The sequence below is a fragment of the Lolium perenne genome, chromosome 1 (assembly GCF_019359855.2).
Source record: "Lolium perenne isolate Kyuss_39 chromosome 1, Kyuss_2.0, whole genome shotgun sequence".
Lineage (NCBI taxonomy): Eukaryota > Viridiplantae > Streptophyta > Magnoliopsida > Poales > Poaceae > Lolium > Lolium perenne.
Genome location: NC_067244.2, coordinates 265,623,405 through 265,643,221, shown reverse-complemented (window position 1 = coordinate 265,643,221; position 19,817 = coordinate 265,623,405). Strand labels below are relative to the sequence as shown.

General features: G+C 43.8%; 1 protein-coding gene and 1 long non-coding RNA gene across 7 annotated transcripts; one reads left to right on the top strand and one right to left on the bottom strand.

Moving 5' to 3' along the window:
- Positions 1 to 537: 537 nt before the first annotated feature.
- On the top strand, positions 538 to 7,420 carry LOC127327865 (uncharacterized). The gene is made up of 4 exons (XM_051354671.2): positions 538 to 861; positions 1,322 to 2,458; positions 4,425 to 6,926; positions 7,231 to 7,420. The coding sequence occupies exons 1-4, from the start codon at positions 562 to 564 to the stop codon at positions 7,240 to 7,242; spliced, it is 3,951 nt and encodes a 1,316-aa protein (XP_051210631.1). The 5' UTR covers positions 538 to 561; the 3' UTR covers positions 7,243 to 7,420.
- A 4,054-nt stretch (positions 7,421 to 11,474) lies between these two features.
- Positions 11,475 to 19,626, bottom strand: LOC127327863 (uncharacterized). 6 transcript variants are annotated; one of them, XR_007868807.2, is made up of 13 exons: positions 18,998 to 19,626; positions 18,539 to 18,911; positions 18,041 to 18,437; positions 16,823 to 16,920; positions 16,613 to 16,728; positions 16,414 to 16,524; positions 16,245 to 16,310; positions 15,969 to 16,102; positions 15,217 to 15,447; positions 14,772 to 14,820; positions 14,516 to 14,633; positions 12,811 to 12,890; positions 11,475 to 12,042 (listed from the first exon to the last, which is right to left on the bottom strand). It is a non-coding gene; the product is annotated as an uncharacterized lncRNA (long non-coding RNA). The 6 variants fall into 6 exon arrangements; XR_011750796.1 differs by having other exon boundaries at positions 15,217 to 15,400; positions 15,673 to 16,026; XR_011750797.1 differs by having other exon boundaries at positions 14,772 to 14,874; positions 15,969 to 16,026.
- Between the last annotated feature and the right edge of the window lie 191 nt (positions 19,627 to 19,817).

Below are 19,817 nucleotides of genomic sequence, written 5' to 3'. Positions count from 1 at the left end.
AGCCACATAGAAGTAGTAACATAATTATATTCGGTTCATGCACTGCCAGAAACGTCAGTTACAAGATATTTGAAAATCGTCTGTTAGTTTTACTGAGAAAGTTTATCCCAAACTCTGGTAGCATTCCGTTGCGAAGAGCATCCGTATGTGTAGATATGTAGTAACATCATTTTGTTTTTTGTTACAGCTCTACTGTTCCCTACTATCCCAAACTCTGAGTACAAACCAACATTAATTAGGCAAATGGTTCTCAATTTGTATTATATGTTCCATCTGTCGGCACCGGCCGGTCGGGTGCCATGTGTTTTGTCTCGGTTCTCACATATTTAGAATTGGCTTCACGGCGATCGGTCGGGTAAAGTTTTCGCTTTGCTACTCAGGTCGAAGCCCATTCACATGCGCATGCAGGAGTAGTTGGAAAGAAGCAGAAAGTCCCCGTAGAGGTGACTTGATGCAGTTGCCTGGCTCCAATAAGATCCGATCTCAAGCTGAAGCCTCTACCTTTACCATTCTTGCTCTCTACGCCCTCAACCTCCCCCAACCTTGAGCAGCTGCGCAGTAATGGCGGAGCTCGGTGGCATGCTTGCCGCTGCCATCCTGAAGGTGGTGAGCGACCAGATTGGTTCTGCCATCGGAGGTCAGATCACCCTGCAGAAGAACTTCGACAAGGATCTGAGGAAGATGAAAATGGCTCTGGAATCTGTCGAGGCCTTGCTCAAGGTCGCCGAGAGGCGGTCCATCACTGATGAACCGACGCTTCTGTGGCTGAAGCGGCTCAAGGACGCCATGTACGCCATCTCGGACATGATTGATGAGTTCGAGGCCGACACTGAAGTAATCTCCCAGCCGTCTCCACGGAAGGTATGTGTGCGGTACAGAAATCCCAGTTCATTGTACTTCGTGGTTACTCTTGAAACTAAAGACATGGTCATCACTTCTTTCTATAGAAAAACTCTCCTCGCCATGTAGTTTTGTGATTTATCCGTGTAGTTTTGATTTCTAATCTTGCTGGAGCTAATTAAATATTAAAGGTTTGTACTAGTACCCATGTATTTTGTGCAGTAAGTTAATTTATGTATCTTCACATGGCCTTATGTGTTTTAGGTTTCAGTTTTTAAGATTTTTCATTTCTGAATCTACTCTTCTTATACTTTTGTAACAGTAGCATATGTTATGTATATTTCAAAACTAAACAAAATTTGTTCTGATAGAAACAAGAGGGTGTGGCTCTTAATGTTTTAACCTAATCTCCTATTGGGCTGAATGCAGTTGTACACTGCTTGCCCTTTCACACTGTACTAACGAATAAACTCTCTTGCAGTTATCCTTCAAAAAATATTTGGCAATTATGATCCCTTGTATCACAGTCGTTCCCAAGATCACAATGGCCAATAAGATGGAGAAGATGAGGGAGGATCTGGAGGTGATAACTGACCAACACAAAACTTTCAGATTAACAGAAGGCACTAGTGCCAATGAGCCGAAGGTCACCGACATACGGGAAACATCGTCAATCATGGAGACACAAATTGTTGGGAGGACTGAGGAGAAAAAGGAAATATTGTCTTCTTTATTTGATAGCATGACAGAAGAGATCACAATCCTTCCTATATATGGCATTGGGGGCCTTGGCAAGACAACCTTGGCCAAAATGATTTACAATAATACTCAGTTCAAAGAATACTCGCAGGTGTGGGTCTATGTGTCCCAGACATTTGATCTGAAGAAAATTGGAAACTCTATCATATCACAACTATCAGAGAAAGGGAAGGAGAGTGAGTACACTGGAATGGAGATGATACATAAATCACTTCAAAATCTGCTTGCTGATAAGAAGATTCTGATTGTTTTAGATGACCTATGGGAGGGTGAGAAGTTTCATCTTGAAAGTCTGATGGACATGCTTAGGGTTGGGAAGGGCGGTAATGTGGTTGTTATTGTAACCACACGAGATGAGGACATTGCAAAGAAAATCTCTACCATCAAACCATACAAATTAGCACCATTGACTGATGACATCTGTTGGTCTATAATAAAGCAAAAGAGCGTATTTGAATCTAGAGATGATAAAGAAGAATTAGAGAAGATAGGGAAGGTCATTGCAATGAAGTGTGCTGGTGTGGCTTTAGCAGCTAAATCACTTGGTCACATGCTGCAATCTATGAAGTTTAGTGAATGGAAATCAATTAGAGACAGTGATATATGGAATGTATCTTCTTTCAAAGATACATCTTCCTCACAAGTGCTTGCGTCTCTGAAGTTGAGCTATAGTGTCATGCCTTCATATTTGAAGCTCTGCTTTGCCTATTGTGCAATATTTCCAAAAGGTCACAAGATAATTAAAGATGATCTTATTCGCCAATGGGTTTCTCTTGGTTTCTCTACTTGGCAACTTGGTGAGAGATACATTAGTCAGCTTTTGGGATTCTCTTTCCTTGAACATTCGAAGTCACCATCGGTGAGTTTATGCATACCCTATGTGATAGAACAATTTTGTTATTTTCTTTGAATCATTGTGATGCAACGAAAGCATATAGTACCAAAAGTAGTGATGGCTAGTAGCAAAAGGTAGTGTTGTGGTGAATGTCCACCCTAAATTGTGAAGTTAAACTGCACCCACATTTAACATATAAATTTCCATAGATAGTCTCCTCTCTTATAGAGCTGGGTCCATCAATTGTGACTCCATAAGTGGTTTGCCATGTGGAAATGTTACTACTAGAGGTACCACGAAAAATACTACTCCCTCCGATTCATATTAATTGTCACTAATATGGATCTATCTAGAACTAAAGTATGTTTAGATACATCCATATTAACTCATTAATTTAGATCGGATTGACTATATTTATTGTATATTACAAACATATAAATAAAGTAGTAGTGGACAATATTTTCTCGGATGACCCTATTGATTTCCAAAAGTAAAAAGGAACAGATGTAGTGCTAACTTGGGCAATTTAGGAGAAATCCTCACATTCCTTAGCAGTCAAAGCCTATTCCTGGTCGTGAAAAATACATACATTTCTTGCAATGAAACAACTCTATTATTTTCACTTTTGTATGAATGATGCTTTTACTATCAAGCCGAAACATGGCATTATACTGAAAACTGCAAAACAAATAGTTCAAGGTTATAGTGCGTGCCCTTCTGCAAATAAGGATCAATTTAGAATGTTGCAATTTTGTGGGATTAGTAATCCAATTCTATTGGTATATATGAATTCCAAATCCACATATTATATGCCACTAGGATTATTTATAATTTGAGACTACAATCGTACATGAAACCGACACCCACGTACTGCCACTTACACTTGTTTGGATACAGTGTTTCAACACAACTGGTTTACCTTAATACCAGGCAACCGTATAACTAACAAAATCTCTTTTGGATGCGGCATTTAAAACACGGATAAGGAAAAATTGGTTTCCACAATCCAAACAACTAAAGTTTTGGTAAATGGATATTCATCGTCCTTCTGAAAACGCGGTTATAGGAAACTAATTACAGCTACCCCAAATATTGTTTCTCAACAAAATTTCCAAATAGGATTTTCCATCTGCTTATTCTTAATAACCGAGTAATTAGTAATACTGGTTTTCAGGAAATTATTACCGAAACGAGTTTTCCTAAAATCTAGCGCAAAAACTTTCTATCCAAACAAGCACTTGGTTTGCCCTGGAACAATATGTAGAGCTTAAGAAACCAATAGGGTCGCCAGATCTGGTCTATTCCACTCTGACCAGCGATCTGGTCTGGATTTTAAACTGTAGTCAAAACACAGTGGCTTGATCTAGTATAATATTACAAGGAAAAGTACATTTCTGATTCATTAACTATTCCTGAATAATAAATCATATAATTTGATTCTTAACTTTCCAAACTATCTAGATTTTTCTTTCACGATGACGTAGCGAAGGTTTCTGCATACGAGCCTAACTAGCACTAGGAATCTGACATAAATCTTTGTGTTGCTTTTTTATGCCTTCACATTTTAAAAGAAATTCTGATTTATCATAGATGATTTTTCTCTAGTCTACGTAAATTATTTATGAGTTTTCTAGACTTGTTTCATCGTATGATTACTTTTCGTTCTTTGGTTTCTTAGGATTTCTCAGAATTTTGGAACTATCTAATTTTTTCAATATGATGTTAATTGACTGCCATGCATTGAGAAACACCATCGCGTCATCCAAAACTGCTTTGCACTTGTCCGAGAAATGAATTATGTTTGCTGGCGACACTTAAGCACATACTTATCTAATTTTACAGTTTTGCAGTTTAGGGAAAAAATCTACACTTGCGAAGCAGCAGAGAAGCACAAGTAGAAATTACTATTCATTCAATAACAAATTTAATTCACAAATTGTCTTAAATGTAAGAAACCCACAAATCTGACTGTAAAATGATTTTCTTGCAGACTATCAAACTGTATGATGAAGATATTACATTGTTGACCATGCATGATCTGGTACATGACTTAGCAAGATTAGTCATGGACGATGAGATTCTTGTGGTTGGCAAAGGCGGAAACACTGAGGGAAGCTGGTACCATTATGCATTGCTTGATGATTGTAGTAAGCCATTGGGCTTGGAGTCATCCAAGATAAGGGCACTCCGTTTTATGGACTGTGACAAAATTGAACTTCACCATGCTGCATTTTCATCTGCCAAGTCCTTGCGCGTCCTTGACTTAAGCGAGTGCATCATACATAAGTTGTCAGATTCTATTTGTTTATTGAAGCAGCTGAGGTATCTTAATGCTCCGAGAGTCCAAGATGCACTCATTCCGAATGATATCAGCACGCTCTCAAAGTTATTGTACCTTAACCTTCATGGGTCTTCTAAAATCTTGGCTTTACCAGAATCCATTGGAAAAATTGAAGGTCTGGCATATCTTGATTTGTCCGGTTGTTCAGAAATTGCAAAGTTGCCAGAATCATTCGGGAGGCTAAAAGAATTAGTGCATCTTGATTTGTCAAATTGCTCTTGTATTGGAGGTGTATCGGAGTTCTTGGGTAGCCTCACAAAACTGAAATATTTGCACTTATCTCACTGCAAAAAAATTGGAGAGATGCCAGAAGCTCTGGGCGCCCTATCCGAACTAGAGTATTTGAACTTATCATTCAGCTCATATCTTGAAAGTTGCCAGGAAGCAGAAGTTTTGGGCACCCTGAACAAACTTGAGTATCTGAACTTATCTTCAGAGGCTTGTGATCTTCGAAAGCTCCCCGAAGCTTTGGGCACATTCATTCAACTCAAGTACTTAAACTTGTCAGGTTGTAAGAATATGCCAGAACTGCCGAGGTCATTTCGGAGTCTAAAAAATTTGGTGCATCTTGATCTATCATACTGTCGTAGTATTGATTGTCTAGATGAAGCTTTGGCTGGTCTTTCCAATCTGCAACATTTGAATTTACAGGGTACAAGTATCATGTTGTTGCCAGAAAATGTGACCAAACTCAGGTATTTGAATGTGTCTAGGCTGATTACTCGGAATGAAGGTGCCGTGGACAGTATCATCAACTATATATGCAGTAATCTTTCCAATCTGGAGCATTTGGACTTGTCTAATAATCGTATGAGCAGTATACCTGAAAGTATTTGTAACCTGAGAAAACTGCATACATTGAACCTCGCAGAATGCTGGCTTCTTAAAAAGATACCAGGTAGTATAGGTACAATGGATAGTTTGAAGTTTGTTGATATAAATGGTTGTTTATTTCTCTCCAAAGCCCCTCAGCTTGGTAGCAGTGCAATATCGTTACCACACTTTGGGGTGCAGCCTGGTGATGGCCACTCTAGTAGCAACCTCGTCCTGCTACAACACATGGATCCTGTCGAGCTCAACTTGACTAAACTCGAAAATGTGAAGTCCGTAGAAGAGGCACATCGTATAAATTTGGCGGGGAAGAAAAAACTTGTTTTCTTGACACTGGAGTGGACTCGAGAGGCTGAGAGATTTGTGGACCACAAAATTTTGATGGAAAACCTGGTGCCACCAAGCACATTGAAGAAGTTGGAGATATGCAGTTACAGCGGTGTCAGCTTTCCAGCCTGGCTAGCACTGGACCAACTGCCAAACCTAGTGCATCTGGTTCTCAGAGGCATGGCAAACCTGGAAGAGTGGACCACGTCACACTCCAGTGGTGAGCAGCACGTGCTTGCACAGTTGGAAATTAATGATTGCCCCATGTTAAGGATTAAACCGCTTCCACCTAAAGCTAGAAAGTGGGTGATATCAAAGAGTGATAATGTGCTATCATCATGGGAAGGGTGTACTGGACCACACACCAATGCCACCTCCTCCTTTTCTCCTGTAACTACTGAGCTGTCAGTTGAAAACAGCAAGGTACCTCTGCACCAGTGGAGCTTCCTTCAGCACTTCCCTGGCCTCACTGATTTGCATATTAAAGGCTCAGTCGACCTGACCGGCTCACCAGAGGTCATCCAACATCTCTCCTGTCTGGAGTCTCTAACACTAGAAGACAAATACTTGGAAGAGCTGCCAAAATGGCTGAACGAGAACAACTGGCAACTCAAAAGGCTACATCTGTGGGGTTGCAGCAACATGGCATCACTGCCGCACTGGTTAGGAGAATTAACCTCCCTCGAAAAACTTGAACTGTGGGACTGTGATGTCTTGTGTTCTTTGCCAGAAAGCATACAACAACTCACCTGTCTCCAGATACTAAACATTAATAGCTGCCCTGAATTAAATCACTTGGGTGAAAGGGTATGTCTCCTGCCTAGCTCTCTGGTGACTCTTAGAATCTGGAATTGTGAAGGTATCAAGTGTTTGCCTGAGGGCATGGAACAACTCACCAACCTCCAAGACCTAGATATTTATGATTGCCCTGACCTAAAGCAGTGGTGCGAATTAGAGGAGAACATGTTGAAGCTGGCTCACATAGAAAACAAGGTACGTGTCCTACCAAAGCTGGCTCTCTGTAGTACTAATCTTATTTTATTTTGACGTACTCTTTCTCCTTTTTTTATATTAGAATTTACTCTGCCTTGCATTTACTACAGAGGGGTTCTTTCATGCAGAAATGTCTACATCGTAATCTATTTTGCCTTGCAATTTTCCTTTTGTTAAACACCACTTTGCTTTGAATAGTAGAGCAGTAGAAAAAGGACGACTTTATCTGGCTTCTAGAGTACATCTACTGGGAATTCTTTTGTACTACCGGCTGATCAAAGAATCGTCGTTATTTATTTTGCAGCGATTTTGGTAGAGCTGGTTGAGCTAGACAGTGTATATCGCACATGAACAGTGGCACTGATGGCACCCTCGATGTTGCCGTCAGTCAGATGTGACCCCCGAGGCTCCCGTGCCAGCTGCAACTGCCAGCTGCTGCTGCCCAAGGTCTGGAGATGCACTGCGTGCAAGCCAAGCAGGATGCGCCGACCATGGGCCCTGTTGTTGCACGCCAGCCTACCATGGGCTACCGCAAGCAACTCGCCCTCAAACCCAAGCAGCGATCTGGATAGCTCATTTGGAAGGACATATGAAGAAGAGAAAAAAAGAGTGCGGCTGTTTCGAAGCATGGGAATCGCGGAGTGGTAGCAGCAGTGTCGTGGCTCTGATTTCACTGAATTTTGCTTCGCGCCGGCTGACGGCCAGGCGTGGCGACCCGCTGCTAGAGATGCCAGCGTCGCGTCCAGTGGCTTCCAAGGGAGGCTACGCCGCGCTCGTCGTCTTGAGGCCGTGAACACCATCACCATGGGCCTTGCCCTGCTTCAAGGACGGCATCAAGGACACGAGAGGCATTTCCGGCCACCACGGTTTACCTGATAGCTCGGCGATTAAGACTGCTTGAACATCTGTGTGAGGCATGACTTCATGGCTTTAGAGTCTGTTCCCAAAGAGTGATTTGTATTGATTGGAGTCTGTTCCCAAAGACTGAAAATCAGGTCACAAAAGTAGTACTTCCTCCGGCTCACCGAAATTATGTTAGATTTGTCACCGAAATTATCTAGACACTATCTAGTATATTCAAATTTAGTTAGTAAATCTTACACAAATTTCATGAGACGGGGTGAGTATATGTACTCGGTATATCAACTTTCAGAAATCATTATGTGAAACTCATTCGCAGTCCTTCCCGTCGTTCTCAAGCGGCCCGACGCATACCAAAAGTGACTGTCTGCATTTGTTTGGATCGGGCCACGGTCATGGAAATCGGCTAAAAAGGCTAGAGTGACCGTTTGCCTACTTGGTGTCCCCAGTGGCCCGACTCACTTTTTTTTACTGTCAACCTCATTTAATGGCGACCAACGTTCCGTCAAGTTCCGCCGCCGGAGACTACCAGTTCCTGCACGAGGGCGGTCGATTCCCGCGCGCGGCCGAGAGTTTTGCTCGCTCGACCACCGCCTCGCGCGTGCAGGAAACCGAACGCTGGTTCCCACCCTGCTGTGTCTATATAATGGACGGCGCCGCCCTGATGATGGTAAACCCTATCTACAATCCATGGACGACCACGAAAGTACCTGGATCCGCATCACCGCCATGGCTCGCGCTCGCTATACGGAAGATCCGGACAGAGCAGAGCTCCACGTGATGGTTGTGCTCGACGCGGAGCAGACCACCGCGTACACCCACGAGGACGAGCTTTACGGGCCCTACCGGGAGGGCATGGGGGAGGCGGCGGCGCGCGTGGTTGTTGCCCAGGCGGAGGAGCGTGGGCCCCTGGAGTTCCTCCGTCGCGAGCCACCGTCGGCGACCCAAACTGACATCCAAGCGGCCAATGCTAGCCTCGCCAAAGCGCTGCTACGGGAGTCACGGGAAGCCCTGCGCACCCTGGGGCCCCAGCCCGGGCGTCGTCTACTTCAACAACGACGAAGATGATGACCTCACCAACTTGGGCGACGACAAGGCCATCGGCGTGACGGACGAGCAGCGGGCGCTGCTCACGTCATTCGAGAGCGTCCCGCGGGACGCCGATCATCGTCAGGCGTCGGCGGCGGAGGCTCAAGCATGCTCCCAAGCGCTTACCATGAGGCGGGCGTACGAGATGTCGGCCCCGGTGGCGTTCCACCTCACGGCGCACGAGGAGGTGGTGACGGTGAGGCGGCAGGAGCAGCCGCGGGTGGATCGGGAGAACTGGGAGCTGGAGTAGGCCGCTGCGGCCATGGCCGCCGCGGAGGTCACGGTGGCGAGAAACGTGGCCCGCTACGAGGCCGACAGGGACGCGACGGCAATAGCAGAGGAAGCCGCGTCCAGAGCCAGCTGGGACGACGCTCTGTCCCAGGGACAGGCACGGTGGCGACAGGAGGACGCGTCCGCCGCCATTCACCGTCGTGAGGCCTTCGCCGCCCACATGGACGTCCACCGTTGGAGGAGCTCTGACGGCGCCGGGACGTCAGGGCACGACGGTGGCCCATAGGCTACGCGACTGCGAGTAACCCTGGCTATAGTAGGCCACGCGATGGCGAGTAGGTACGGCCGTCGTAGTTTAGGTTAACTCATCTGTAATCATCTATGTAAAGGTGATAATTTTGGATAACCAATAGTAATGAAATTCTATTTGGCACTATGTCTCCCTGCCCTGCGGGCCCTGATACCACCCAGGCGGACCCGCGAGCTGTCCGCGCAGCGTTCGCACCGACGCATTCATGGCGCAAATTCAGGCCACGTTTGCGACCCCGCGGACAGGCCGGTCAGTTTTTGTCGGACGGCTAGGCTGGGGGTAGACCCATTCTTTGTCCACGCGCAAACGGTCAGGCCACTAGTGATACCCTTAGGCCATCTCCAATGCAGCGACGCATCGCGTCCAAATTGGTCCGAATGGGTGGTAGCGGACAAGAACGCGGTGAATAGGTGCTACGAAATTTTTAGTTCTTTTTTAATTTAGGCTTGATGCAATAGGTAAATTCTCTAGATATGCAACTAAGTGAATTTACCTAGATGAAGAGCTACACAACTAAGCAAGATACACAAGGTGACAAGGGGTAACATTATCAATGCCCATAATGATGGACTTGGGTTTAAAGGAAGGAGAATGCTGGTGAATTCAAAGACCGGTCAGCCAAACTAGGCAACCGACGAAAAGTATGATCAAGGGCAAAATCGTTGAGATTATATTGTCGAGAATTAGGGTTACATGGGTGTTGCGAGTTGTGTAATCTGTCCCCCTCGGTGGCTCCTCCTAGCCCTTATACAGTAGGCTAGGTCTCAGAGTCCACCTCGAGGTTATTTACATCATGTATGTCAGTTTACCCGACATGGGCCTAGCTTTCCTATTTACATAATAACTGGGCTTCGGCTTCGTGTAGCTTTCTTCATGGGCCTTCTCCTATTCCGTCATGGACTTCGTCCCAGGGATGGTAATGCTGAGTATCCGATATGGCATAACCATGTCACAAGGCAATAAAGGGTAGAGGTAACCGAGAGTGGAGCACGCGGAGACACAATGGATGATTACAGTAGTTCCTTCCTTTTGATGGGAAGTACTTCTATGTTGAGGGGGTGTGGTTGCCACGAGGCCTAAACAACGCCACAAAGGCCTCACCCTATTCTCTGGTGAGCAACGCTACGAAAGCCTAGCTCACTTGTCCACTAAGGGATTTCCTCGAGGCGGAAATTGAGCCTTTACAAGGTTCTTGGGGCACGCATCCACAACCGAATTGGAGGCTCCCAAAGCTGCACAACAACAAGTTATCAATGGTGTAAACAACAACTAGGGTTTCGAAAGGAAACTCTAGCCAAAGGGACCCTCAAGTGAATCAGGGGGAAATTCAAATCGCTTTGGTGAACTTGTAGATCTAGGTCTTCTCCTTCACTTCTCCAAAGATCAACTCTTTTGATTGGCTAACGTAGGAGATCTAGTAGAAATTGGTGTTCATTGGAGGAGAGAGTGTGTAGTCTTAAGGTAGAAGGAGTGAGGGGGGTATTTATACCCCCATTCCTGAAATAGCCGTTGACCCTTGCGCAGGGCCGGATATTCCGGCCTTCCAAAAATAATCCGGCCACTCATGGGGTGGATAATCCGGCCCACAACGTATAATCCGGGAGGTCAAATTATCCCCCACTTTCTCTCCAAAACCCGGACACCAGAAGGTCGCGTGAAACGACCTCATTAAGGTTGTTTGCCAAATATCCGCGCGGGGGGTGGGGGGATTTTTTCGAAGGGGCGGATAATCCTGCACGGGAAAAACTTCGCCGTGCTGGAACACCAACGATCACTTCTTGGTGTTCCTTCTACTTTCCCAGTGTCAACTCCTCTTTTCACCTTTTTGAGCAGTCAATAATCTTGTGCTATTTGTTTGAATAAACTCAACACATCTTAGCACACGGTTAAACCCTCTCAGGTGTTGTTATCAAACACACAAAATCAAGTAGGAGACCAAATGCTCTTTCACATGTTTTGTAGCTCGAGTGTTTGTTTTTGGTGGTGGTTAGAGTGTTACTAATGCAAGTGACAATCACCGTGTGAGGGTCTTTCTTTATAAATGTACTAGATTTAGATGTGCGCCTTGGCGCACGATCCCGTAAAAATCGCACAAATTTACACTTTAAATAACAACGATAGAAATAAGGTGTAAAAAGATAATATGTTTCTTAAGTTTTACAAAATAAAGTCAGTATAATGAAATTAGGATAAAGCACACGAAATCATAAACAGTGTAGCAAACGTTTATATAAACATGATGGACCAGAACCTCTATTTAACTAACTTCACAAGGATCAGTGTTTCTTATATTTTTCCTTCACAAACATGTACACATAAGAAACTAATTTTTGAACTAACTTCTGAGGGAGCAGGACTTAGTGCCTTATAGCATTTTGACTAACTTCAGAAAAAAGTGGGGTTTCTATCTTAACTTATCCATGCTTACGAACATAACATATTTAACTAAAATTTTGCAATAAAGGTACTAAATCCCGCTTCTTCTGAACTTAGGAACCAACTTATGCCGTCCTTATCATCAGTAGTTCTTTTTTTTAATTTGTCAAAATTCCTCCTTTCTTCAGTTTCTACATGGAACGATCCTTCCCACATTATGCGTATGCTTGGACGAGAACAGGCATTGAGCTGCATGAAGGAAGATAAATGGCTTTATCAAGGGGTGAGCTACATAAGTCAAAGGAAATGATTCGAATTTTTTGAGCTTTCCATTGCTCACATGGTCCAGTATCAACTTCAAAGTACCATGATATTCAAATTAGACTGGAATGTTGAAACAAGTTATTTGAACAAAATAAGTATATCTTTATATTCTATCAAAGGTGATGCAAATATTATCGTGGTAAAGTATCATGTTGAATATGCTACTTCTTCATGGCACACGCTCAACAAAAATCTGACCAAGGAACAAGGAAGTATCTGTGTGAAATAGATCGCTTGATTTAGTATTTACAAAGTTCAAGCTTAAATTTACTATTGTTTGAATAAAAGATATCATGAATAATCAATTTTTAAAATGGGAATAAAATTGTCTGCGATGCTACCTTTTTATGGAAATTTTTATTAAAAACCAAAAGTACCAACCCCATAACCTGATTTTGTTGTTTGATGAACAGCAGTCTATAGCCTAAAAGTTCCAAATTGGACTGTTTTAAAATAACCAGCAGAAAATTACTTACCGGTGCTTCTATTCTACTTAGTTACCACAAAAAAAGAATTAAACGTTTCGTGGTAACTAATATGAGAAGCAAGGAAAACATGGACGAAACTGGAAGGCTAATATTTAGAAAAAATGAGAGCTAATCATTTACGTACATCCACAGATAACTAATAACCATTTTCTCTCTCTGAGGAAGAAACTTTCATGAAAGGGAAACAGGGAAGAATCTTATTCACCTGAACGAAAACAAAACCGATAGTTTGTGGTTGTGCAGAAAATACAATATGATGGCCTAGCACCTTCTTTCGAACACATCCTAATTCCAGAAAATACAAAGTGGGCATAAGCATCCCAACATCTTATATGTGCACTGTGCATCCAAAATCGAAATACCATGCCTAGGCATAAAAAGAATCTACAATTATTGTAGTAGCTGAACCATGATATAGTCGAATAGGCTGCAAAACTACAACTTAAGACCCCTGAAATGTGGCACCCGAGTGTATTCCAGTGAACTGTAACTTGTAGATTTCCCCATTCTATTTTTGGGCTTCCATTTCATTAGATTTTGGGTTGAAACTTTGCGGTTGCCAAACTCCAGTTTTTTGTGGTGTGATATATTGGTTTGATTTCAGTTGGTAAACAACAAATTTGTAATGACCATTTGTATGGTGAACTAAAGAGGCATGCACAGTGGAGTAAGAGGGCAAGATGCGGATACACTCTTCGAGAAACATAGCTAGTAGCTCATATGGTTTATCTAATTGGTAATAAACGAATGGAAACAAATATGTGTCTACATAGTATTGATAACTTAGTGCCCATCTAGAAGCTCATATGAAGCTGTAGGAACATTTGCATATGCCACTTCTGCATGAATAAAAGCAATGACGACGGACATACGACATGCATAAAAAATAGATAGCCATGGTTATGCACATACTTTACTGAATATACGACATGTTCAGAAAATCCAGATCTACGACTTGAAAATACAAATCTTGGTTCACTAAATATACATAATATAGTTTCCCTTTACATTTTTCTAGTGTATTGTTTCAGGCTTTCAATTGTATAAGAATTTCAGTAATAGGTTGCACAATCCATATATTAATTTAGAATATAACCATGATTAACTGATTAACACGGGAAACTCAGAACCTCAGGTAAACCACATAAATACGAAGAAAAATACTAAGGGCAGATATATAGTGAGAGGATCACCAAGTGCTCATGTATCTATGAATATTGATATGAATAGGGGAGAGCTACTTCATGATATTTGAAATGACAAAACCGTATTCAGATATTCAGGGTCTATCGAGAGACAATGGACATGCGCGGCAAAACTTAATTGGATGTTAGAGAAGAATTTGGCAAGGAGCGGGTAGTAAGAACCATCTCACATGCCCTCTCACATCTTGTTAGACGGATCTCCTAGAGGTCAGATTGTTATACTTCGACTTGCAACTGAACTATAAACTAATACGCCATCTACACATCTAGCAATTCAGATTTGTTATGAAAAGCAACAAACCATTTTACATATGAACTAAGTCAGATCTGTCATCATGTTTTGCACATGCTAACATGAGAAGGAAAACCTGAGAGATCAAGTAGAAAAATGGTTGAATTGAAGATAATAAGGCATATAAATAAACTTCTAGACATATTTTGTCATGTGTGTTAAATCATCATAACCTGATGCAAGCTCAAACTTTGTAAATTGCGCAGCAATAAGCATCTGTTATAAGATCTGAGCACCACAGTTCATTTAAAATTAGTACGCAACTATGTACTAATTGATCAAGTACCACAACTTAGATCAAATTTCATAACTAGGAGCCGCACCTATCTTACAGGGCTTCAAAACAAATTGTTGAAATTCAATTCATAAATGTAGGAACCACATCACAGCTGAGATTGAGAGGCCTGTTATACCTCGAGATGTGCAGAGGAGGTGAGGACGCTGACGTGGATTCCTTGCTTTTGCTAAGTCTACCTACTCCCACGCGCTGCCATGATCTGACCGACGAACACACACGGTGCCTCCGCAAGCCTACAAATGGATACCACAACAGAACACAATTTTTACCCTGTAGCCACCCCATATAGCACAAAGGGAAGTAGACAAATATACAAAAACTTGAACCCACGAGCATATAAAAGAGACATAGGAGAAGCATCAATAGCTGACCTTGGATCGCAGAGGAGTATAACCATCATCGCTACAGCGACAGTCCTTCCTAGGACAGTGCACACAACAATATCAGCGATCACGAAGATCTTGTCTATCACATCTGCATATCAACATTTTTTTTCTCAATAGTTGAAGTAAAACATAATTTTTTCCTTCTCTTTAAAATATACTGTTGTCAACATTTTTTATGCATTCAACACATCATTGTGCCACTCTTACTTTCCTTAAGCTATCACCTAATTATTGTTTTTGTTGTTACTCCAGAGTCAACATCTGTTACACGGAGGAGGTGTTCTGAGTCAAACCACTCTAATGCTCGAGGACATGACGAAGAAGATGCAATTGGCCAATCAAAATAACAAGCTCATGTAACATGCTCGTGTTTTACTGACATAGTTAATATATAAGGAAAATGCACTTCATCCAGCGCCCGGCAACGTACCTCCTGATGCTCGAGACATTAGCCGCGACTTCGTTTTGGTTGCCTCTTCCCGTGCCATGTCATGCTTCCGATGACGGTCGTGGGGTTGTACACCCTCAGACCGATCAGTGGTTCCCGTGCAGGTAATCTCTCGGTTTTGGTCTGCGGTTATGGCAGTGATGGAGATATTGACGATCTGACTCCCCTATATAGCTGTCAATTGGAGAGCAAACATAGCTACAATTCAAATACCTACAACCAGAGAGAATGTCTGAAATTATAAATGATGCACGTATATAGCCAAAGAGGGGACATATCACACAGATTGTGAACTTCTTTCAGTAGAGAATACCAAAGAGTATTCAACGTAATCTACCCAACCAATGACAGGTCAAATCCAAGCTTGCCATTATAAATATAAGAAATATGCATATGAGATATATCAATCCCAGCAAATAATGATATTGATCCACTTACAAAATAAGAGTACAAACCAAGCGGAGCCACAAGTTTTTGGCTGAAAATTGTAGATGCACTCCTATTAATATCACAGGAAAATATAGGATGAAAGTTGGCCACCTCATACATAACTTAGAGGGCAAAAGAATCCCAAAGGCAGATTATCAAAAGTAGATGTTTCCAGATCTGTACCTCACGTGCTAAGTTTCAATTGAAAACCACCACCGCAATTGGTTCTTCTATTTATTTTCTTCATCTTAACAACACAAGATAGAAAAAGAAAGAAATTCAGGTGTTCAACAAAAGGAACGTACCGAATCAAAATAGCACGAGCGAAGCTCGTACAGGCATGTGCTTCTTCCACACTAAAATCTGCACAAACAGAAACAGATCTGGGGAACCAATATGGCAAATTACAGCGGACCAATATATTATGCCAGACTGCAAGCTGCCGAACAAATGAAAAGAAATAAGAAAGTGAACATCAAGTACGTAAGTTTGAGTTCTGCATGAGCTGTGGCTGCTCGATCACGTCCACGATAGATATGAAAGTGGAAGAGAGAAAGAAAGAAAGAAAAAAGTGGGGGTACCTGCGAATGCCTTGCGCACTCTGGCATCCTGCTCTGCAGGCAATATCAAAGGCACTACTACATTTCCTGCAATATCAAGTGAAACATGGCCATGCTCACAAATAAGCCACCAAAAAGCATCAAAATATAATATCAAAGAGAGGGCTCTGAAACCAATATTTTGATTTACCTCCAGCACCAAAGAGAAGAGCTCTGATGCATCTTCCAATACATCAGCATCAGACTACCCATACATCATCATCTAATCCAATCTTCTACCTGACCTGGGCCAAATTTGTACCTACATCAGGCAAGCATGCAGAGGTGAAAATTTGCATTGAACTGAATTAATACGACACCAATCTGTAATTTGATAACATTGGGTTTACCTCCAGCACCAAAGACACGGTTCTAATTCATCTTACAATACACCATCATCATGGCTAGATGTCCATACATCATTCTCTGCCCCTTGCCCCTCCAATGAACAATCTTGTACCACGACCTGGGCCAAGAATCTGGTCAGGTTGCTGCCATGCCAAGATGGATGAGAGAGAGAGAGAGAGAGAGAGAGAGAGAGAGAGATTACATGAACTCACAAATACGGAGAATAGCACACACGGGCAGCCATGGTCAACGCTGCAGCCGATGAGGCACAAGTGCCTGGATGCCGTGAGCCTGGACGCCTCCCACTGGACTTCACCACCGCCAAGTAAGTAAATCAGTGGACCAACGTACAAATGAAAGAATACCAGACTAACTTTAAGGTAAGAAAATCAAAGCAATTAATTATTCTTCTGACCTTGTCAATGAAAAAAAAACGCATGAGCTAGAAATTATACTGGAAAGGAGATCCAACAATTCTATAGCCTAAGCAGTGATATGTATGCCCAGACCATTAACAGAGATGGAGCAAAAGAATAAGTAGCCTTTTAAATAGTAGCATCTCTATTTCTTGGTGGGCAAGCGTGTTCAGTTATAGGAGAAGATACAAATCTAATAGAAAAAACAAACGAAGCAGAAAAGAGTCATCAGAATGGGGTAAGAGTGAAATATGTTAGAGACTTGCTAGTGCAATTATAGCTTGACTAATTAAGCATGTAGAGAAACATCACGAGAAGATGAGGGGCAACAACATAGGGCTGGGACCAGTGTTTATTCCCAGCAAGCAGGCGGATTGCCACAATTCAAAGAAATCATGGTCCCATAAGTGAGGTTATGAACAGTTCCCACAACTTGAAAAAATAGTTTCAGCTTTTACAAAAAAAAATTGTAAGCGGGGAATAAAAATGTTCAGTTGATATGCCGAAGGAAAAAAACTAAGAAGCATGCTCCTTTGTAGCAGTCTACGGAAGAGAAGTCCATAAGAGAATTAGGGAAGCTAACACCAAATGGCACATAAAAATCCACCAAGTCAAGCAAGCATATAAGTAACTTTGGGAGCCAGGGCCGTATGCACAAAACATTGGTCCTTCTCTGCTCTAATAGTTGCACACGGACTAATCCCAAATCCTAAGCAACATATGCTTCAAACTAAATACTTTAGGCATAATCTAGAAGTGCCTATTCATGTTCTAACATGTGAACATGCGCATCAGTTGCTGAAAATAACAAAGTAATAAACAATCTACATTGGTATAGTCCTATATCTTCACCAATTGACATGACAGGAACAAAATACCATTATTATCAAACTCCACATGATCCAGTGTTCACATCACACATTCACTGAACATTCAAATCATGCAAGACCACAAGAACCACACACAAACACATGTCTCACTCTCAGATAAACAAATCAAAACGAGGCATCATACCTTCAGGAGCCAATTCGAGTATTTCTCCTACAATCACCATTTCATCTGTATGGTCTCGATCTTACATCACTTAATATGATCCGCCTCGGTGCAGCCAACAGCAACCAAAGAGATCAGAAATGCCAGCTCGAGCATTATTGGAAATAAAAACAAAATGGAGAGGAGATTTACCAGAGGTCCTTTTCTTGGTCGCTGCAACTGAAATCCCACGAAGAAAATTCAGAAAAACACAACAAATTTAGATATGGTTGCCTTCCATCTCTCCCTTGACCTGGAGACGAAGTACATCTTCCATGGCATCTCCTCGTCGATCCTCTCCAGCAGAAACGGCGCAGCAGGCAACCCACTGTCCTCCACATCATATGCCCTGCTGGAGACCTACAGGCAGTGATGCCACCTGATCATAGCAAGAAGGCATCACATCTTGACCATCTCAAATCGAGATGCATCCTAAAAATCAAGAAATAGAGAGGAGAAGTGGAGGTGTTGATTACACACCTTGCTTGGCCACCAAGCCCAACCACGAGCCTGAAGAACGTCTTAGGGAAGCCAATCAGAAGAGATGAGGAGGACAACCGTGCTTCTCTGCTCTAGTTGCTTCCCACACTGCACCGTTTCCCAATGGACGACGACGGGCGCAGCTCCGGCTCCCTCCTCCTCGCTGCTTCTTCGCGCGGCTAGCCTCTCCACAGCTCTGGCCTCTCCACTCCTTCCCATCCGGCTAGCCTCTCCTGCTCCCCAATTCCAACGTGAAGGCCCCACCGCCGACGGCCTCTCCACTCCTTCCCATCGTCTCCCCAATTTGATGCAATACGAACCTATGTAGAGCTTCAGAACCATGATATTGTCCAGCAAGCACCTTCGTCAAGATCTGCACCACAATCAAATTAAATCCAAAAACTGATCACCACACCCACAAGTACACTCTCTGGTAAGGAAATCAGAGGCATGGCTCACCTCAACTAACCGGAGAAGATCTTTAGCACCAGGTTGTTGGGGACGACCTTCTCTCCATGACATGCCGCACTACCACCAGGAACTCCACTGGCTCGCCGCCGCGTCTGGCCGTCCGGTGAGCCTCCACCAGCGTCGCGGCCGGCCGTCCGGCGAGCCAGTGCCGCCGCATCCGCTCGTCTGCTGAGCCTCCACCTCCGCGCTGCCGCGTCCGGCCGTCCGTCGTGGCCAGCACCACTGTCGTTGCCTCGACCTCAACCTCCTGCTGCGTCACGAGAAGCTCCCCGAGGACCGCGTCCGCCGCCCGCTGCCGCGCGGCCTCCTCCCGCCCGACCTCGGCCAGGCGCGCCTCCTCCTTCGTGTCCGCGCCGCGCAGCCAGCACCGCCGCTGCTGCCTCGACCTCAACCTTCTGCTGCTTCACTTCCTCCCGGTGATGGCGACGATAAGGCGGCGCTGCTTCCGGAGTCCACGGCGCCGACGACACGAGGTGGAGGTGGCGTTGCTGGGCTACAACGCCTGGAGGATCTGGAGCTCGAGGCGGGGGGCAGCGGGTCAGGACGGCGCCGGCCGCCGCGGCACACGCAAGGGAGCGGGAGGGGAGGAGACGAGCAGAGGAACGGGATTGGGGGCTAAGGTTTGACGGGGATTGGAGGAGGAGGCCTTTTTGTCTCATTGCGGGGGGATTTTTTTTGCCCGGCCAGTCTTCGTGCACCAAAAGAGATCCTAGCCACAGTGACTGACGTGCGGGGCTGGCGAAGGTGGGGCCCACATGCAGCCGGAGGCGGGTAACAACCGGCCATTGTATGAGGACAACTAGTGAGA